At 39.7% G+C, this 23,391-nt stretch overlaps 1 protein-coding gene across 2 annotated transcripts in view; it reads left to right on the top strand.

The window, feature by feature from the left end:
* Positions 1–3,158: 3,158 nt before the first annotated feature.
* Positions 3,159–23,391, top strand: part of CDK19 (cyclin dependent kinase 19) — a 206,215-nt gene continuing 185,982 nt past the window's right edge. Inside the window, exons 1-2 of one of the 2 annotated variants that reach the window (XM_075202924.1) lie at positions 3,409–3,462; positions 12,353–12,455. Coding sequence is in view for 1 of the 2 variants with exons in the window: in XM_075202923.1 (XP_075059024.1) it covers positions 3,335–3,462 (128 nt within the window). In the remaining variant the exon portion in view is untranslated. Of the gene's footprint in view, positions 3,463–12,352; positions 12,456–23,391 lie in introns of both variants that reach the window. The other variant, XM_075202923.1, reaches the window with a different exon arrangement.

Below are 23,391 nucleotides of genomic sequence, written 5' to 3'. Positions count from 1 at the left end.
TACGAGTTACCTCGGCCACTTCAGTTGCTCTCAGTCTCCTGCGGTATTCAACTATTGCTGCTCCAGTACTATTACACCACCTCTCATGTACTTCATCGTGCAAGCCCCAGTTCTCTGACTGCTACCACTGTGGACCCCAACTGCCTCGGTGACTCATCACCCGATTCCCCAGTTATCTCTACTTCCTCGTGTGGTCTGCACAATTCCAGTGCTGTACTCCAGCTGTTCCAGTACCTCTACCTCTTACCCTCGAGACAGCCTGTTTCTCCTGGTTGCACCACAGGACATCTACTCTCCTTGTGCCTCATCTATAACTGCTCGTGTCACCTGGCTCCTCCATACCGTTCTGCTGTACACCCACTCACAGTACCGCGACCTGCAGGTTTGGTGTCGCAAAGTCCATACCTCCTTGCAGGGGTTCCTGGCGAAAACCACCGGCCTGTTAGACTCCGCGCCTGTGGGTGGGCTAAGCAATGTCCACCAGAACCTAGGGATCAATTTCCTATACGCCAACCGTGACACACTCTTCCCAAACCTCTTGGATAATAGGTGTGTGGAATTTAACTTTAAATTGATAGATCAATACATTTTTTACTGGTGAGGACCCAGCAAGTGTTGGCATGCTTAAACTTTTTAGGTATGCTGGTGTGTGTAGAACTAAAAGTGCCAGCCTGGAAGAGCAAGCTAGCATTTGTGGAACTACTAGTGCCAGCATGCCCTGGTAGTCATGGTGCACTGGTACCTGTAGTGCACTTGTAAAAAAAATACTGAAAAATACTTTTTCCAACCTATTGCTCACCTAAATCGAGGGGGGGTCCTCTTCTTGTAATCCATAGAGAATTTTTTTTAAAAAACCCTATTGATTCACATCCATTCAGCCACAAGAGTATTAGGTCAGGCACTGATGTTGGGCGATATGGTCTGGCTCGTAGTCGGCATTCCAATTCATTCCAAAAGTGTTCCATGGGTTTCAGGTCAGGACTATGTACAGGTCAGTCAAATTCTTCCACAGTAAGCTCTGGAAATTATTTTTTGATGGACCTTGATTTGTGCATGGGCGGCATTGTTATGATGAAAGAGGAAAGGCCGTACCCCAAACTGTTGCCACAAAGTTGGAAGTACACAATTCTCTAGAATGTCATTGTATGCTGTAGCATTATATTTACCTTCACTAGAACTAAGGGGTCTAGGCCAAACCAAGAAAAACAGCCTGACCATTATTCCTCCTCCACCAAACTTTATAGTTGGCAGTACACTTTTGAGTAGGAAGCATTCTCCCGATATCCGCCAAACCCAGATTCGTTCACCAGACTGCTATATGGTGAAGCTCCAGAGTACAATGGCAGTGTGCTTTACACCACTCCAGTCGACTTCTGGCATTGCACATGGTATTCTGAGGCGGTCATGGAAATCAAATCCATGAAGCTCCCAACGACAAGTTCTTGTGCAGGTGTTGCTACCAGAGGCAGTTTGGAACAGAGTAGTGAATGGTGCAACCGAGGACAGCTGATTTTTATGCGCTACGAGCTTCAGCACTCTGCGGTGCCCTTCCATGAGCTTATGTGGACTAGTGCATCACGGCTCAGCTGTTGTTGCTCCCAGATATTTACACAATAACTGCACTTACAGTTGACAGGGACAGCTCTACAGCTCTAGTGAGGAAGAAATTTGCCAGACTGACTTGTTGGAAAGGTAGCATCCCATGCCAGTGCCACTTTGAAAGTCACTGAGCTCTCCAGTTTGACCTGTTCTGCTGCTAATATTGACTATGGAGATGACAGTATTTTTGTGTTTACTCAACTGTTAGCAAAGGCTTTGTCTGTAATACCCAAACACACGAATTAGAAGGGGTGTACGCATACTTTTGGCCTTGTAGTGTAAATTTATATATTTATATTTATTAGTATATTAGTTTGGGAGACCTCCAGATCCCTGCAGTGCCTTCCAAACTGCTAGTGTACACATTTGATGACGCAACACTGCACGTGCATGCACGCAAGTCCAGGCAAGAAGAGGCACACATACACACAATGTGCATATATCACAGAGAAGCAAGTAGAATGGGGTTTCCTCATAACTCACGTTTTTTTTTAAATAATCCATTGGGACTCCAAAGTGTATTTGTGAAAGTGTGATAATGAGATTTTTGATCACCGTGATAAAATGTTTAGAGCAGTGATAGGGCTTTGATCTACTTATTCACTCCATTATCACAAGTGATTGGGCCCCCATGCACTGTGACAATAATTTCACTGCTGTGCTGCTTGGTTATCACTGGAGTTGACTTTTACAGTAAAATAAAAATAATCTTCGATTCAGACCTGCTACACTATACAGTCTCTGGCAGCATGCTACCCAAACACAAAGCTACTCTGGCGGTATGCTGCACACAGCGCTATAGGTTCCATTTGTGGCGCAGGACACAGGGGCTGGTTGACAAATTTAAGCCCAGGGGGCGAAATTCGGTTCAGAAGACTATTAGGAACATTTTAAAGGGAAAAAAAGTACAAGTAGCCCCTTGAGCCACCACAAGGTAGAACACTACGGGTCCTGTCTGGGAGGCAGATGCCCCCTGCCCAGGAAGCCACTGGCAGGTTACCCTGCCCTTTGGTGTAATGCCACACATACAGCACCTAGGTGTTATTTGCACAATCTCAACAGCACCTAGGTGTTATTTGCACAATCTCAATCATAGAATTTTCAACAGTAAGCAAGTATAATATTCCTTATGATGAATTTTGGTAAGTGTGCAAAGACCATTGCATGATCCTGCACAGTATATTATGGAAATGTATTACCAATATTACCTACATATTAGGTAAATTACTTCAAACCAAATGCATGGGACACCTTTAACATTTTCCTTTGAAATTCCCAACCATCTACCAAATTAGTTTGCAAAGTATCAATGAACAACATGCTATAGAGTTCAAAATGCTATAGACATAGGCCCATTAAGCCCAGAAACATACGGGTTATATATACCCAATAGTCCAGGTTACGAGCGATCACACACAAGAGGAGCTTACATTCAGTTCCTCTACGACCCAGCGGCATGTCTTGACCAGGCCCCGCCCCCGAAGCGTGACGTTACAGTTGTGGGCGGATAGTAACCCGTTGTGTCCGGGAACCTAGTTCATATCGGTCAAGTGATTGAAATAGAAAGTAAAGATAGGGGGCGCTCTGCATGCAAAGTACATGGCATTCGTCTATGTTCACAGAAGAAAAACAAGGAAATGGTGGAGGTAGAGCTGGCTACTTATTGCATGTAAGCCCCGGCAGCAGCACGGGGGGAGAAGCGCATTGATGGGTTAAACATTGTCCGCCGAGGAGGATGGATTACGAGTTCAAGAGCAAGCTGTCTGCCGAGCGGGAGCGGGTGGAGGATCTCTTTGAATATGAAGGTTGCAAAGTGGGTCGAGGAACCTACGGGCATGTTTACAAAGCTAAGAGGAAAGATGGGTAAGTGGCACTGGAGGGAGGGCATAGGGGCGTGTGCACACATTATCACATCTGTCACCACAGCAGGCACAGCTGTACACCAGAGATGAGAGCACATGACATGATCTCTGTATACAAACAATACATATATATGTGCTGTCACACCTGTCCGTACATTTCTGCAGGGATGCTCTTTGTGCGTGGACTTGCATGTAATCTCTGTGGAAGACATGTAGTGGGCGGCGGTCTGCTGCTCCTGTCAGCCTAGCAGGTTATTGATGGTGATGTTGTGCTAGTTGTGTGTTACTGGATTTGTAGCTCCCTCCTCCTCTGCACACGCCCGGGATGCTGAAGTTGTGTTGGGGGAGGGGAGAGACTCGGCTACAAATGTTTATGTTGGGGTAAGCCAGCCTTGTGGTCCCACCTCCTCCATCCCTCCTCCTCTCCATGTGTGAATATCATCCCCCCATCTCTCCTTCTCCCACCTTGTGTTCACTGTTCAGCGCCACTAAAATTAATCCACAGCTGAATTGTTCTTTTGCATCAGAAAGTCTTCTTATTGCAGTGTAAAAATGTTATGATATTTTTTTTTACTTGTCTTCTTCTGGTATAGCACACAGCAAGCATTGTTCCTCCTCATGGACTAATTGTTCTCAAAGTTTTCAAAAGTTTTAGAACTTTTGAACATGATGCTGATCTCAGATGAATTATTAAATATACAACAAAATCCAGTTCTGATTAGTGTTGTAGTTGTTATATTATTATTATTATTATTATTATTATTATTATTATTATTATTATTATTATAATAATAATATCATGAAGAGAGAACAATGTAAGCAGCTTTGCAATCCTACCGACAGCAGTAAATTACAGGTGTGAATCCAATGGACACTTGTGAACATTTGGGACTAAAATGTAGATAATACTTTTCTGTTGACTATATTAGTAATATATAAATAGTAGAACAACTTACATATGATCCAATATGTAAAAATTATATGGCTTCAGAGTGTTTTAGTGCTGATTTTGGATTTTTTAAATAGAGTAAAGTCAAGCATTTATATTTCGTTTTTAAACACAGTTTAATTAGAGCATATTTGTCTTGCAGTGCTGTATACATAATTTTTCTGGCACCGTTTTTCTACTAAGTTGAGCTTTGAATTTAGTTGTTTAATGTCTGGGACACAGGGTGACAATAAAGGTCAACCATTAGGTTGCTGTAATGCAGATATACAGTGCAAGTGGCATGGATCTGCATGTCTGAGTGTGGTGCTAAATGTTTTATTTTCTAACGGGAGGAGCTGGTTGGATGGGTTTCCTTAAGCTGGGTACATACTACAGGGTTTTTGTCCAATAATCAGCTCAACCAGCCGACATACAACCGTTCGTTCGAAAGTCGGGTCAGTGTGTATAGTGACACGATGGTCGAAAGTCTGCCCAAATGGACGATTGTCGCCTCATTTGACTGGTCGTACAGTTCAGTATTTACGTTCCAATCTCCTTTCCATCTTGTAGTGTGTATTCATTTCCGACCGACCCACGACAATCCTCTGATACTTCCTCGACCAGAGGGGCGTGTGTATGTAAATTTGTGATGCCTGTACCAGTCCCACGTGGTGCGGCATCTGCACATCACTGACTGGTGTTTTGTATAGATGTATATTGCACCTGTCTGGCTGCAGAGCATTACACTTGTGTAAAGCACGTGTGTTATTACCCTTTGCATCTATGTTTGCATCTATGTATCTATTCATATTTACCCTTTATAAACTTATACCTTTATAAACTATTAAACTTATAAAGTCATATTAACCTTTATTAACTAATATTTGTAAAATACCCAGAATAAACCACACAGTGTTAATGCACCAGTTTTATTGTAGGAAAAAGTAAAACAATTTTTATTGCAGAATATGACAAGTGAAAAAAATAGTATTATACTTTAAAGTTCCAAACAGCATACACATTACAACAATTTTTTTTTCAAGGTTTTTAATTTTTTTCTTGATGTCACTTGGGTTTCTGTTCCCTTTGATTTCTTTACCTAGAAAACACGAGGTAAAAAATGTTTACCATGAAACTTCTATATCTGTAATTTATATCCAACACCAGAAATACTCTCATTTGCTCACCTTGCACACTGATCGAGATCAGTTTATGTTGTGGTCCCTCTGGCACAATCGAAATAATAGCGGGCTTAACCTCATTATATATTCTGGAAACCAGGCGCCACTTTGGTTATTATAACAGTACAGGTATGTGCCCAAAGCATTTAGTTGTCTACACATGTTCACTGAAATACCTTAGTGTATAACTTCTTTCATATCTTGGTATTCCACATCAATTTTTTTCTTGTTTAATAACAGGTGTTACATTAGTGGTATCAGTGGTATCTAAACAAGCCTTCTCACTGTTAATTCTTTGATCTGACAAAAAAAATCTATGTTACAAATCAGGCATTTGCATTGCTACGTCTGAAACTAGAATGTAATACATAAAGTCCTTCAAACAGGTACACTACACGTGCTACTCACTTTTTTTTTAATGTCGTAGTCGTACTGGTCCAGTAGTTTTACCATTATCTCCACCTCTCTTGGGCTCATTGTCTTTGCTTTTTGCTCTTCTTGAGCATCTCCATCCCCCACCTTAACTTTTTCAACATTTTTTGGCCCTTCCAGCAACATCTCTGACTCTGGCTCCGTCTCCATAGCTGCAACCCCCACTGACACCTTCTCCTCACCCGCCATCTTCTCACGTTCCTCGGCGCCAGACAGACTCCTCTGTCATTTTATACACTCAGACATGGGCGTTCGTTTCTGCTGTGGACCAATCAGCGATGATGCCCGCAGAGAATGGAGCATTGTGGGTGATGCCTATTAGTGTATAATAGCCTCGTGTATGGAGATTTTGGGCTATAACTTTAACCTGTACAGGACCATTACATAAAAGGGATTTTATTATTAGGGAGTAATTATTGCATTGCACTTTACAAGTTAAATGTTTTTTCTATATTTTATGTATGGTAATAAACTTCTATTTTATAGGAATGAATGAAGAGACCGTGTGGTCTTCTCTTTTTATGCAGTTTTGGGTGTTAACTATAGTGAAAGCTCTGCCCCTTTATGCTAATGTCTTTGGTATATCGTTACATGCCCCGCAAATGTTGCTTCAGTGTGTACGAAATTAAAATCATTGCTCACGACAGCAAGACTGTAAAAAGCTGGTACCGGGACGGCTGCTCTTCCCTTTAGAGACATATCTTCATGGACATTGCTTGTTTAACTGGGCTTGCAGAGATTACTTGGCTTGCAAAGCCTTTTACATCCTGAAAATAACTTGATTTTTATAATTCCTAGGAGGTGGCAGAGATCAGGCTTTGAATTTAGTTTCAAATGAACACTAGGTGCACTTTATACAGGAAATCATATTATTGGGTGTGTTTCTACCAATGTAATAAAAACATGTAATAAATATTGTCTCTGTCATGAGTTATTTAGGATATAAACAAGGCTGGAATGAAAAGTATTTTGAGGGAGAAATAAGTTATAGTTCAAGTTAATAAAGAACTGGTCCTAAAGTGTTAGTTGTCACGACTTTGAAATAAAGTTTTTATTGCTTGTTCCAGGTGCATTTCCAGCTGTCCCCACAGCATAAAACGGCAGAAATAGGCGTAGAGTGATTTTCCGCTGGAATGTGGATGTGCACCTATGTATTCACAAGACAAATAAATTAGTGTATTTGCGCAGGTTTGTAAATGAGGCGTAGTCTACGGTGTGTCTCATAAGTCAGATCCTTGAACATAACAAAGTACGGCATCATGGCCAAGGACATTTTATTTCTACTTTTTCTGACTGTGCTCCAAATAAAATACAATGATTTCAGATGTAACCACACATTTCATTAATGTGAGATGTGCCCTGAGTTGCAAAACCTGCTCAGATCTCTGGCAAAGGAATGGTTGAAATGTAGTTTTTATGTCAAACAGCCATTCAAATTATGGCAAGTATGTGCAAATTAATCAGTGTGGCTGGATCACTTATAAATAACTTATTGTATAAAGTTATTTCAATTAGTGTCGCAGTGCGCCGATATTATTTAATTGCAAATGTATTGATTTTTGTATTAGAAATGTATTGATTTCTGATGCAGTAGGCATATGTTGGAGGACATGTGTTTTTATAAGAAAGGAAATCCATTGCTAATTAGGCCTTTTTATTTGTGAGTGACCAAGACCTCTTTTAGCCTGAATGGACAGGAGGGGGTCATTAGGCTTTTATCCTGTGACTTAGAGAGATGGGAAACCTAACAGCAAAGTAATTTAGGAAATCAGAGATGCTGTAAATTTTGTTAAGTTTAAATTGCATTTAAATCCAAGTTTAGAGAACTTATTACAGCCTGATGTAATCATTGAATGTAATATCTCAGACTTTGTGGTGCCAGCTAGGAAAGTGGGCTGATTTACCTCCTGCCAACATGTGTGTTAGAAACAGTATATAAAGATCTCAGTTTAACATGTAATGTATTATACTCTCTGTACTTTTGGACAATCGCTAGCACCTCCAAATAATATGTAATGGTCCTTGTAAGGACCCTTTGAGCAAATAAACATCACTGCTTGAACATTCTGCCTAACGCCATTTGTTTGCTGTGTCGTTCGACTAACAGATAATAGCTTACACTATAATTGTTTCCTCGGCTGTCCTGTGTTGAACCCAGCATCTCTGTCAATGCTCTGCCCACTACCCAGCAGTCTTGATCCATTGCAAGCTGTCAGGAGGTTCCAGCCAACCCACAGCAAAGAGGCACCATTGCAGCTATTCTAGCTACCCCAGAAGTAAGTGGTTCTAGTCGCTGCAAAGGAGTCTAGTGGTGGCAGCGAGATTCTCCTACAACTATTACTCAGTTGAAATTCGCAGTCGGCAAGTGTCAGGTGGAAAGGTGACACCAGGAGAAGTTGTCAGTAACAGTTGGTTACTTATGGTGAGAAAGAAACCCAGATAAACTGTGCAGGAAGAATATCCCATCATCCTTCATACTCCAACCAGGTGGCAAAGTAAGCCCATCTGGTCACAATCGTGGTGTTTTATACCTCCCAATGGTCCTGATTCATCAAGGAAAGTTAAGCAAAATATTGAGTATGTTTTCTTGCACAAGTTTTCTGGACAAAACCATATTGAAATGCAAGGGGTGCAAATTAGTTTATTAGTTTGCACATAAGTAAAATACTGGCTGTTTTTTCATGTAGCACACAAATACTTGATAGCTTATTTTCACTGAAATTTAAAGTTGATCTAGGACATGCCCTACACGAAATATAAATCTGTCACCACATTTTACATTTACCTCCCCCTACAATACAACATGGTTTTGCCTTACTTTTGCTTAACTTTCCTTAATGAATCAGGCCCAATATGTCTGTCCCCACCAGTGGCACAGGGGGAATGACCAGGGGGGAATGGGGGCATGACCACTTAGCAACAGGGACGTGGCTACGTCCCTAGAAGTTTGCACGCTAGACTGCCCATTACATAACTCCCACCAACATTCCCATCCGTGGGACAAACATGTCCCCGGGCGGGACAGAGCCCTAAAATCAGGACATTTGTGAGGCATGGTATTAGTTGCATCACTAATCACTGTTCTATCCAACTGAGTAACACAGTAGGTACAAGTAGCTTAAAGGACCAATAAACCCCCAAATTTACCTTTATAGGTATAAGCCATGAAGATAAAACACATTGTTCAACTGAACCTGATTTTCCAATGCAGCTTTCTAATAAAGGCATATTGTAAGGTTGAAACAGATATATTTTATGAATTGTGGTTTTTTTTTTTTTCTTTTAAGAACTTCAGAACCGACATGGGGGTAAATGTATCAAGCTGAGATTTATCCGGCGGGTTTGAAAAACCAATCAGATTCTAGCTATCATTTATTTAGTACATTCTGCAAAATGAAAGCTAGAATCTGATTGGTTGCTATAGGCAACATCTCCACTTTTCAAACCCGCTGGAAAACTCTCAGCTTGATACATTTACCCCATGGTCTCTTTTATAACCAAGCCAGTTTTTAGGTTTGGCTTGCGGGAATCAATTTATTTTATTTTTAACAAATGTAAATTTTATATTGCTTCTCAAGACAGGTATGGCTGTTTTTGCATGTTGAAATAAATATAGTTTTACTTTAAATTTGTTCTTTAGGGAATAATAGGCAAAAGTTGAAAAAATATACCTTTTTGAAGATACTGATTTTTATAACTTTGACACTATTAGTGCAAGCCCATTAATTTGCCTATATATATATATATATTCACTAGCTCTCCTGCATAAGCTAATATCAAATGTGTCACTTATTTTAAAGACCAGGTCCCGTAGCATTTTATGCTTGCTTTGTTATAGAATAACTTATACCTTTTGTACAGCAAATGGACTTAGTTTTTCTAGCACTTCTGAGATCTCAATATGTCCCTATACTTTTCTTTTTAGAATCATACATTTTGTACTTGTTTGGTAAAGTGTCTTTCTAGGTGCTCTTCAAGCAAAGTAATGAAAAGCTTCGAACACACAAAAGTGATCATGTAATAAAGACAGTAATAATGTCCCCTCAATCTCGGGTGAATTGGACATATTAATGAAGCTAAACCAAGCAGTAGTGTAATAAAAAATGAAAAACTTTAAATGAACAAACGGTGACTTCCAAAAGTGTCAGGAAGTTGGACTTAGAAGTAGTGTTTTGGTCCCTCCACCTTACACACGTGTATCTGTGAACATGGAATACTAGGCGCATATTGATTTTCAGTTCCAGTGACCTTTAAGTGAATGTGCATGAAATGAGCTAGGCGGGTAACACACTTGCTCACATGAGGGAGCGTTGCAGGTCTGCACTTTTTGTACTTTATAACTCAATGTGGGTGATCGGAAAATAGACAAACAATCTAAAGTACAGGCCAATTTCTCCTTCATTATTTCTATCGGAGGGAAATAATAATGACCTTCCCCAAGATTGAGGTCCGTTTTCTTTAAGATCTTACAATCTAAATGGCAGGAAAGACATAAAGGAAAAGACATAAAGCAATACAAACAAAATAATCAGTGCTGAAGTTCAGAATTTAATGTCATAAGAGTACTAGTTTAAGTCATAAGCATTTCTGAATTGCACAAGTGTACTAAAATTTATCTGTGTCTGTTATGGCTAGCGGCTATTGACATATATAGCCTATAGCAGCCACCTTTCCCATAGAGCTTGTTGTGCTCACAGGTACTTGGATGCCCCCAGGTCTTAACTCTTAGTGTAGTGAAAGCTTATGTGCAATATCGCAGCAGGAATAAAGGAGGCGGTAGCCAAGACAGGAGCGGATGGACAAAAGCAGGCTGAGGTCAGGGATCCAGAGCAGACAGAGTGGTCAGGGACAGACCAAAGGGTCAGGGCTAGCAGCGAGCCAGAATATCCAAAAAACAGATCCAAAGGTCAGGGCAATCAGACTCCAGTAACAAGCCAGGGGTCACAACAGAGGGTCAATCAAGGTGCTGTAGAGTATCCACAGAACACAGGTTTGCAGTAAGAGAGCAGGACAGCAACAGACAGAATCCACGCTATAACCGTCACGGAGGCTAAGCCCTCCCTGCCTTAAATACATAGGGGGACCATTCACAGGAAGCAGACACATATGGAAAATCAGCCTCAGGAGGCTGTTAATTCATTTTGCGCACGCGCCTGGCTGCCACTTCATGTCAGGACGCGGCACTAGTTGATAGAGCGTCCCCGCCGTTGCCTTGGTGATGGCCGGGACAGAGAGGAAGTGACGTCCCGGTCATCATGGCGACAGCTGGGACATGGACCAAATATAAACAGTGAGCCGCAGTGGCTTGGGTACCACCACGGCTCATAACAGTACCCCCCCCCCCCTTGAGGAGGGGTTAAGAAACCCAGACATCCTGGTTTTCTGGGGAATCGTTTGATCGTTTGTTATTATTATTTATAATCATTTATACAGTTGTGTTTGGGTTGGACGTATTTTGAGATACTTTTGACTCAACATACACATGCAACAAACTGTGCTTTTTTTGTGAAAGTAATTTTATACGTATATTTGGAGAGCAAATTCTTAGGATGTAATTAATTAATATTTCTAAAATCCACAAAGGCAGGGTCAGTCTTTTTAAATATTATTTTTTAACTATACAACAGTACATAATGAGTAACGATTTTAGCAGATCATTGTAAATAGCCTTATTATCAGCTTTAAATAAAAATATGTCCAGAACTCTCCAAGAAAATTAATCTGGAGACCACAAATGGCAGGCAGCTTGTTCTTTATAATACCGGGGTCCCAAAAAAAAGGACTCTCAACTTGCAATTAACTGTTTATTAATAATGCATGTCTATGAATTTGTTTGTCGAAATGTTGGATGAATGTTTGCATGTGCCTTATCCTGCTACCTCATTCTTTCTTGGCACATTAAAGTGTGTTTTCAATAGAGTTATGGGAATTAGTGTTATACTTTGTTGTGTAGCACAGTGTAATGTTTTGTGTTGATTGATGCAGATGTTTCCAATTGCTATTGCTTTTTATGTTGAGATTGTGTACCACAAACAAATTGATCTGGTTGATATGGAAAATCCCTCACGGCTAGGTTTTCATATTAAGCACAGTAGAGTTTATTAACTTGTAGTGTACTGACATGGTAAACACTAGACAAGCTGCTCTAAAAATGTAAACAAGGTTGTCAAAAAATGAGAGTACTGAGCGATAATGTTTATTTTGATATATACTTGGAGCTCTAAAATGAGTATGTTGTGAAAAGGTAGCAATGTATTCATTTTAAGTGCTATAGAAAATAAATCATCAACTGCAAATGGCAGTATAAGGCTATGTGCAAATGAGCGTTAATACTTTCCGTCTCTCCTCAGTTCCATTTTTGACAGCAGAACGGAGGAGAGAAGGAAACCACCTTACAGATCATCAATCTCTATAGTATGATGCTGTTGTAGTACACCCAGCTGTCTTTGCAAGGTAGGTGATGTAAAAAGGATAGGCGAAAGTAGAACGTGCCCTGCTTTCTCCTGCTCCACTCTGTCATACACTTTGGAAAGATGACCATATGAATTGTACTGACGTCTCCCCATAGAGATTATTTATATATATATATATATATATATATATATATATATATATATATATATATACTCCCCATAGAGATATTATATATATATATATATATCTATATATATATATATATATATATATACATAAACAGTAGGTGATAATGGCGCTATTTCACCGTCTCAAGTTTCAGTCAGTAATATCCCAAGTGTATCCAAGTATCAGCAATCTGCAGGTACAAATGAGCCTATTTTCAGGCGGCAGCCCAGTTTCAAAAACCGGATGGTCAATCCAGACTAGTAGTAGATCTAAAACAGGGAAACATCAAGGCGCCTCATAGTGTACTATTATTTACATAAAGCAGAATCATTTGTTTGATAATATGCGTACCAGATAGAGGCTTGATCAAAGCTCATAGCAAATGGACATCATTTTGGTATATAGAGTCTTCATTCTGTCTCTCACAGCATATGAAAAAATATGGAAATCAGATAATAGTGCAGTATCTTCTAAAACCACTTGGTCACCCAGTGCAATGTAACACTGATCACCATGACCATAGACACCAGTGGATGGATCTTTAAAACACACAGTCCGTGCTTTCACCACACCAATTGTGCTTACACGTACCAAAATGATACAATGGCTTATCTGTGGTTGAAATGTCAGCATCTGGATTCCCATATGACTATCATCAAGGGTTCCACGAATGGTATATATAAAAAGACAACCGTCCAGATATTGAAGCATGGACAAATACAATTTATTAAAATGAAAATAGTATCACTCACATTCCAGTTAGATGATAACAGCAAACAGTGAGATCAATAGCAGCACCAATAGCAAGTCCTCAACGCGTTTCATCTCAATCAGAGACTTCCTCAGGAGGGATATGTGTGATATGCAGCTAAAATGCTGCTTTATAAAGTTCATCGGTAATCAGAAAACCCGAAAAACCGTAAGTGGCTACACCGGAAGTGCGCGAACAGCGCGACTTCAAAAACTTTATTACTAGTTTCTTTCACCAGACAGGGTACACTGGACATGTTAATTCTGTCCACAGGATGTTAATAAAGATTTAGGTGGAACACAAAACTACAATAGGTGGCTATATTAATCGTCACAGGCAGTGGAAACGTGTTCTGTGGAGCGACAAATCATGCTTCTCTGTTTGGTAATCAAATGGGCGAGTCTGGGTTTGGTGGATGCCGAGAGAACGTTACCTGTCTGACTGCATTATGCCAACTGTGAAGTTTGGAGAAGGCGGGATAATGGTATGGGGCTGTTTTTCAGGGTTTGGGCCGGGCCCCTTATCTACAGTGAAGGACAATCTTAATACTTCAGCATACCAAGTCATTTTGGACAATGCTATGCTTCCAACTTTGTGGCAACAGTGTGGGGAAGCCCCTTTTCTATTCCAATATGAATGTGCCCCAGTGCACAAAGAAAGGACTACAAAGCCTTCCATATTATATGTACATATGTATATGTACTTGAATACAATGCCACTACAATAAGTATTGTGTATGTGTGTGACAAAAGTAAAACGTTACCTTATTTGGCGCTAATGAGAATGAATGAGATAATATCGCTGCAGTCTCGAAAATTGGCAAAGGAAAAAGAGTTAATGAGCAGCGCTAATATTAGCTGTGACTAAGTCTTATAATACCAATAAACAGAAAATGTAAAAAAATAAATACATAACTATGTATATAAAACACATGCCAAAAGGTACATAACCACGTAAAAAATAATGAACAATAAAACATTAAAAAATATCATGGATGCACAATTCGAAAGCTAAAGATCATAAATTGCACTAGATTAGATCAAACAACTACTTCTAATTATTATATTGTTATTGCTGTACATCAGGGCTAGCCAACTGGCTGCCCTCCAAGGCTTATTTATGGCCTTCACCATATCTGACAAGCTCCATAGCTGATATAATGTCACATATTTTTATTAGTATTCAGTCTATTAACACATAGTTTATTAATATAGCACAATCATGCCCCGCAGCACTTTACAATTGGGAACAAACAGTAATAAAACAAGACTGGGTCATAGCAAACAGATAACAAGTTAAGAGGGCCCTGCTTGCAAGCATACAGTCTATAGGAAAATTAGGAATTTGATACATGAGGATATGTGCCACATGGCACTTATTGGACCAGCCTGATTGCAATGGGAAAATGCCTAATGGGGCAATAATATACAGTCACATAGTATTGTTAGTTTGGAGGTCAGAGAATTGTTTGAGTATAGAAGGAGAATACATGTAAGTGGAAGAAAACCAGTAAGAAGGGAATTGGAATAGTCAATGTGGAAGATAATGAGTGTATGAATTAAAGTGTTGGCAGTGTATTGTGTAAAATACTTATGTATTTCTGGAAATGTTTGTTAGATGTATGTAACATAATTTGAATACAGATTAGATGTGGGGAAGAAAGGAAGAGAAGTGGTATAAATAGAGGAGTGGATGAGGCTGAGGATCAAGCCTTGTGGTACTCCCAATTGATACAGGTAGGTGAGACAGGGCGGAACCAGAGAAACAAACATTGAAAAAGCAACTTGATGTAGCATGAAAATTAGAATAGGACACTTTCCTGACCTAAGAAATGTAGCGTTTGTATGAGAAGTGAGTGGTCAACAGTGCCAAATGTCACAGAGAAGTCCAGAACAATTAGAAACGAACAGTGTCTTTTAGACTTAGTAGTGATGAAATCATTGACCATTATAACATGTGCAGTCTCTATGGATTTTTGGGAATGAAAGCTTGACTAAAGTGGTTTCAGTTGTATTGGTAAAAAAGTTTGTGTCAGAATTATTTTTTTGTCAGAATAGGAGTAATAACACCACTCTTAAAAAATGATAGAAATATATTAGTGGAGAGAGATTACAGATTATAGCTAGCTAGAGCTGGTAGGAGTTCAGGAGACAGTGATCTCCTGATTTGGGTGATCAGGTTGATGTTTGAAGATATAGGGTCAAGGTGACAGGTAGTAGAGTGGAGAAGCTGATTGTAGATACATCATGTTTATTTGTGGGATCAAATTAAGAGAGTATGCCAAAGGGTGCAGGAAAGGAATTGAGCAGGTTTTTGCTCAGGAAAGAAGCTACCATTTAATGTCTGGTCTAGTCCTTGAAGTAGGAATAAGATCTTAGGTATTGATGGTGGTTGGATGGGTTAGTTTTGGAGGATTCAGTAGATATTTAAATGGATGAAAAAGGCATGTGGGATTAGTAGCCTGAGCAAAGATGAGAGATTTGAAGTATGTTTGTTTGGTAGTGTTCAGAGCGTTTAAATAGGAGTAGTAGAAGTCCTTAGAAGTACAAGACTTTTCGACAATGACATTCTACTTTGCGAGAAAGTTTTTGAAGGCATTCTATTCAGTGAGTAAAGAGTAAATGCTGCCATTTGAGTAAGCACTTTTGTTGGGGTAAGGTTTAGATCTTGTTCTGCCAGATCAGGAGAGGGAAATGTAGATATTGGGGAAAGAAGTAGTTGCAGAGAGATAGAAAGTTGTTGAGATTTCCGCTAGTATGATTGAGCTTAAGAGCAGAGGGTGGTAATAAAATGATAATTTAGACTTTTTTTACAACAGTGCTGGGCATATTATTGCTCAGTTTGCTTTGTAACCATTTACATTTGGATACAGTACAATAAATCCCAATTCCATTATGTGCTAACATGGGCTCTGTTTTGTTTGCTTGCACGAACTTCCTACCTATTTCTCTGCGAGACAAAATATTGTCTAGCAGACACCAGTGACTCATTAGAATTGGCACAATTGCTCCTTTCCAGCTCTAGTTCTAACCTACTGTTCTAGTTTGTGTTTGTTTATAGAAAACATGAGTATTGGCACAATTAAGATCTTGAGCATAGGCTGTTTCAACATCCTCATACCTCGCCCACAATTATTGCTACAAGCCCAGTCTGATCATCAACAGATCTGATGCAATTCTCTGTAAACACACCCTATGCTGTTTACTGAATTACCTGCATTGGAATCATTGTAGGAGAGTTGTTCCCAGCACCAGGCTCCTTCACTGGCATTTATGCATGGAGTGTTTAGCTGCTGCAGCACCTCTTTGCTGGTGACTGTGGCTGGTATTTCCTGATCGTTTACTTAGGATCAGGACTGCTGGGCAACGGGCAGATGTTGACTCGTGGTTCCACACAGGACAGCTGGGGGACAGATTAGAGCAGTGGTAGTTAGCATATTGATGCTGACTACCCCGTCAACACTTACCCCGACATCTTCACACCGAAGGGCTCTTTCCCAATGAGGCTCAATTACGACTGATGTGGCAACCAACTGGAAGCAATCACGATAAACAAAGAAACCGGCGCGATTTGATGATGTCACTTACATCCGCAACGCTGTTAACGCTGCTGTTAAGGGGGTACTGTAAATATGCGCCTATGCACAATGTACAACACTTTGTAAAGTACATTGTACATGGGTGCATACTTACATTACCCCCTTAGCAGCGTTGCGGATGTAAGTGACGTCATCAAGTCGCGAAGGCTTCTTCATTCATCGCGATTGTTTTCAGTCGGTTGCCACACTCTCCCAGGAGTTCGGGAGACCTACCCAGAATCCGTGAGTGTCCCGGACATTCCGGGAGAGTTGGCAAGTATGGTCTTGCTGGACCAGATAAAAGGTTTTGGCAAATTTCCAGGCCTCTGAATTATCTAAATGTAGTCTGTTCTTTTTCCAGTTAGACCCATTTGGATTTGAGGATATCACTTGACCTCGCTTATCCAGTTGAGAAGTTGAAATACATTGGAGAGTACACAGAAAACTTTCTCAGTATGTCCCATTCAATATTACCTCTGTAATAGAGAAGACTAAACAAAGGGCAGTGGCTTGATCCTCCCTACTTTTGCTGCTAGTCCTCAGGGTTATCATTTTTAAAATAGGATTAATTCTTACATTTCTTTATATAGAGAGTACACAGTGCATCTCCAATATTTTCTACACTGGTTTCTTACCATCCTTACACTGAGGTTCTTGTACCTTGAACTTAAGCAGTGGTACATTGAGGGCTTCAGTTAACAAGTGTGGTTCTGCATATATACAGTATTTTTTCTACTCCTCCCAAATGTTGTATGTTTGTTGTCTCTGACTCTGAAAATGCTGCTGTTGTGATTGATGCCTTAGATCAGTGTTGGCTAACCTGTGACACTCCAGGTGTTGTGAAACTGCACGTCCCAGCATACCCTTCCAGCAATAAGCTGCTTTATATTGACAAAGCATGCTGGGGCTTGTAGTTTCACACCTGGAGTGCCACAGGTTTGCCAAGCCTGCCCTAGAATCTGGCAAACATTTATATAGAGGTACATTAACAATTCCGACCCCTACAACTTACATGAACATGGTGATCCATATTAGGACTAAGCTATGGTTGCCATACCCTATTAATAACAAACTGGGGTCACACCTTGTTCCAAAGTACTAAAATATTTATCTACCTCAATTTTTTAATTTACCTGATATTAATTTTTGACATCAAAACTGTACTTTTAAGGGAAATTTGTTCCCTTACAACATCCAAAAGTGGAATAAAATATTCCAAACACAGCCTTTTTTATATTTTCTTTTCGTTTAAATATATCTACAGGACACCACGCCCTGTGCTCAGACTGGTGTTTGAACTTGATACCAAAACAGCTCTATTTGCAACTTCTAAAATAATGATCTCCAGGTTACTCTTCCCATTAAACACAGTGTTTAAAAAAATGAGGTTTAATATTCCAGATATTGCTGAAGTTGATTGAGAGTGGTGTTGAATACATTATGGTCAGTCCATTGGTATCTGCATATATTCTGGGAGTGTATATTTTTGGACTGGTGCTAAATAAATCTCGATTGCTTATGTTTTATGCCTAGATGGCTAATCTACTTACTTGGAAAGGACGAAGGGACAGAGACTTCCATCTCTAGAGTTCTTGAAACAATTAACTAACAACTCAACATTCTAAAAGATGATCGACGTGGCCATAACACTAAAGTGAAATCTAACTGTCGGTGTTGAAGGCAGAATTCTAGTTTTATCACTTTAATTTGTAGTGATTATGGTCAGAATCTAAGCAAAACTGTCTTCACTACAGCCATCCTCAGTTATACACACATTCCTCCTAATTTACTCTGTTGACTGCGGTCTATGGCTGTGGTTTTAGCTGTCTGCGAAGATTAGTAATGAGAGGAGTGAAAACTTTCCTGAGTTGATGATAGATTATTATTGTGTTCCATAGCAGCTTTGTTGGGACAATGCCATTGTATAAATGGAGGAGTGTTTTGGAACTTATAGAGTAGATAGTTAAGAGGAGGTTGGTCAAAGTGATCTGACATCACGCATGTATTACACAGCCCTTGAAGATTTGAAGTTGGTTAAACAAAGTCAAAGAATAGCAAGTGTTGTCCAAATTTGGAAAAAAGGAAAAATATACTGCACTAAAGGGTAATAGCTATCAAGATTGAAGGTTTAAACCTCTATAACTGCACTCATTTTCTTGGCTTTATGCTGCATCATTTTTGCTGGGAATCATTTTTTATTTGCTTCACTCCTTCATGTCTGTTCACATTATGTATTCGGCTGGCGTGCAGAGGCCTTACGCCACAAATTGGTGGTTGAGGCAGCCCGAAGCCAATGACAACATGGTTGGACCAAGATCTACACAGATTGATCCCGGCCCCATAATCATTACAAAGAAAGCAGGGTGTCCTGACACCACATTACAAAGTCGATACATAAGGAGCAGTGCAAGAGAAATTAAAAGTGCAAGTTGATATGAGACTAGTAAAACTTTACCAACTGTTAGGCAGTTCCCCAACATCTAAATGGGACTCTGAGTTTCTAAATTGAGTACTTGATTCATCTGTCCTAGTGGATATATACTATTGTGGAGGCGCTAGTTTCTACTCTACGCATGCATTATATCAATACTAATACACTGAGAAATTTACTGATATTCAAAGTCTTTGCTTTTATTTGGTATTTAATAACATTTATTTTTTTTAACTCTTACATCTGTTGTCTTTAATGTGGGGATATGGTTGTGAATAGGACATGGAACTTCCTTATTCCCTTTTTTTGTATCTCATAATCATTACAAATGGCATTCAAATTTAACACCATGGGGCAGATTCAATTGAGAACAAATCCGCGTGAGGTGTTTCCAGCACAGCCGCGAGACTCCTCGTGCAGATGGTTTTTTTTGCAGAAATGTCACTCATCTTGGCTTGTGTCCCTTAGAGATACGAGTAAAAATGAGCATTCATTTTTACTGTACTACCGGTAACAAATGCGCGGCCAAACAGCGTGGCTAATTGAATCTGCCCATATGTGTTAAATGGCAAAGTACTATGCATTCGTAATAGGAAATCACTGGGTTGTCACAGTGTTTTCCTTGCAGGGTATAAAAACCCTTTAAAACATAATGGTCAATACTGGGTACATCTTATTATTAGTTCTGAAATATGGGAGACTTATTGGATCCTCTGGTGAATCATCAAGGTCTCCTAAAGAAAAAAAAAAAAGAGAAGAAAATCCTACCATTGTTCCTGACCCTATAACTACCTTGAACCTTGAAGAAGTAAAAAATGACACCCACTTATTGGGTATACCCATTCTTGGGAGAATTGTGCAATACAATTTTTTCGTATTTTATGAGATTGCGCTGATTGTGTAAAATAATTTAAGTATAAAAAGGTGTATATTTTTGCAGTTTCCCCCCACACTTTCCTATTTAATAGATTTTGGCATGAAATGAAAGCCCCATGTCTTCTGGTGGGAAAAAAATAAAATAAAAACATTTGCAGATTTAGGGGTTAATGTATCAATCAGAGTTATCTAAAACCGCTTATTTCCTGCGTTTTATGGTTGGTAATTAAAATAGCAATTATATTAAAGGCTACCGGGATTAACTTTAAAAAAAATTGCCATTTTCAATACAGACGGCAAAACGCTGAAGATGCATTTTTAGATAACTGCCAATTGATACATTTACCTCTTTAGACTTTAAAATAAAGTCATCCCAGGTAAAGTAAACACAGCAGAAGAAAGCAGTTTTGGATAGTTGTTCGGGTCATTAAGGTCATGTAGCTCCAGTCATGAAGGGGTTGTTGTACCTAAGCAAATATTTATATTTGTTTTTAATATTTTTCGGGACGTTTCTTTCTATTTTTGCTAGTGTATTACAGATATTAGAAAGGGAAATAAAATAGATCAAATGCAAAGTGGATCTTATCATAGCAAAATTAGTAGTTTGTATTAGATCTATGTCAATAGGGATCTGTTATAAATGCCTTTCATGGGATAGCTTAATTCATAGGAGCTAAATATTTTAAATGTAAGGGAGTCATATGACTGCAAAATGCCAGGCAAAGACAGGGTCAGTGGCTGCAGCAGTAGAAATATTGTGGGTGCTCAAGTAGTCACAGAACTGGCACATATGGCTCAATTAGTAGCCAGACCTGCCGATCTGGATGATGTCCCCCAAGAAGACACATAGTGATGGCACTAGGACTTAGCTTTGTAGTGTAAAAGCATTTCGGTGCTTTTGCATTGTATAGTAAGCTTTTCAGATCCGAACACTATACATACAGATTGCAGGGCCGAGGCCTGTAAATGAGAGATCATGCAAAAGAATGGGGAACATTTATGAAGCTCGAGTAAAGATGTGGAGCTATTTAAGAATTCCATAATTGTGACTTTTGAATTGTAAGATCACTTATTACTCCAGTTTTTGTTTATTCCACATTAATACATTTGCCTATGTCACTTAATTAATGCAGTGACCCCAGTTTGGGATTAGTAATATATTAATTACATTTTGTTTTGCTTACTGATTCCATATTTACAATGTGCTGTGACCTATATGTTAATATTCTGAAGTGGTAAACACATACTTGCCAACTCTCCCGGAAAGTCCGGGAGACTCACGAAATTTGAGCTGGCATTTCTCCCGGATCCTGGATATCACCGAGAATCGCGCCATTTTTGAGGGCGGGAGGGGGCGGGGTGAGGCCAATTGCGTCATTTTGGCCCGCCCCCGCGATGTAAATTTCGTTTTCCCGGGGGGCGGGGCCAAAATGATGCGATTGGCCTCGCCCCACCACCTCCCGCTCTCCAGTCACGCCCCCTCTCCCGGAAACTTGTTTCCGGGAGTTGGCAAGTATGGGTAAACATACAATCTTGCATTTATGCATACACGCTTCCTGTCATGCAGTATTGAAAAAACTAATATTAATTCTACTGCTCAAGTAAAATCCTAATTGAAATGTAAAGTTATTAATGCAAATAACACATTTGAGAAAAAAAAGCTATAAAATTGTGCCTCTCCCTCTCTGTGTCATAAATGCCTTAGGAACAACGCTAGTTAAAAACAAAGGCAAAGCCTTGTACTTTGTCCTTGCTTTAACAGAGCGTTAGAAGTACATTCATTAACATCTCAAAACTTTCCTGCAGCATGGTGTACTATGTATTTAATGAGCGTTCCTGTAGAACGCTGTTGTATTTTGCATGACCTTAGAGAGGGACACTATCTGCCTCTTTGTCCTGCAATCATAAAATAATCACCCAATCAATAATTGACATGACAGCAGTGGAGAGAATAAGGCTCCTGCCTTTTACTGAAAATCGTACTTTTTTAATCTAAAGGAGAGGAATGTTGCAGGCAACCAGTTGTCCCTATCAGCCACGTACACCAGGGGCTAGATTTACTAAGTTGCGGGTTTGAAAAAGTGGGGATGTTGCCTATAGCAACCAATCAGATTCTAGCTGTCATTTTGTAAAAAGTACTAAATAAATGAAAGCTAGAATCTGATTGGTTGCTATAGGCAACATCCCCACTTTTTCAAACCCGCAGCTTAGTGAATCTAGCCCCATGTCCGATTGTCACAATCCAAGGGTCACGTCCACAGTGCCCAATCAACTTGCCACCTGACCTTCTGTCCTAGTGACAAGCAAAACCCAGGTATAATAACCAATAGACTGTGAGCCGACAAACCCTCCGAAGATTGCTGCCCCAACCAGAGTTTGATGTTCCCCCAAATATAACCATACTGTCCCACCTTTTCCAGAGACAACCAATAACCACCCTCCCTTTAACCGCAACACCTTAAATTAAACTCTGCTCCCAATCCATTCAATGGCTTTCTCCACTGTTTCTTGTATATGTATATTAAAAATGCCCAGGCCCATATCTGACAAATGCACCCCTTGTTTCCTCTACAACCCAGGCGTGCAATTCCCAGTGCTTGATGACATACGACCCCCACATTCCCAATCAAACACTTTATTATTCACTTTCTAGAGTCTTCTGTTTACTACCTTACTACTATTGACCTGCTGCCAGATGATGCACTGTAGCATTTCAGATCAAACCGTCAAATATTTCCGTGACCAGGATTATGTACTGGCAAATATTAAGCACCAACTCTACAGATGACAATCTTTCCCATATCATAATGATAAGTACAGGAAATATAGTACTTCAAACATGCAATGTAATCACACCCATGCATTGTTCTCACCTGCGAATTCATGCCAGTTCTTGGATCACCTGGGCTGCCCACCACGTGTAGGAAAAATATCTCCAAATCCATCGCTGCTTCTTATATCGGTGAATAGCTATACCTCAGAATGGCATATTTTTTCCTTACTATACATTGTATGCCCATTCTACTTATCTACAAAAGTCACACCTTCTTGTGCTCTTAATTTCCCTTGTCAGTCTTACAAATTGGTAAGGACTAAGATAAAATTAGCACAGTATTGCTCTTTCAAATAATTATTTAAGGTATAAGTAATACATTATTGCACAAATCAGATA

The sequence above is a fragment of the Mixophyes fleayi genome, chromosome 3, assembly GCF_038048845.1.
Source record: "Mixophyes fleayi isolate aMixFle1 chromosome 3, aMixFle1.hap1, whole genome shotgun sequence".
In the NCBI taxonomy this organism is placed as follows: Eukaryota; Metazoa; Chordata; class Amphibia; order Anura; family Limnodynastidae; genus Mixophyes; species Mixophyes fleayi.
This window is presented reverse-complemented; position numbering and strand designations above follow the sequence as displayed.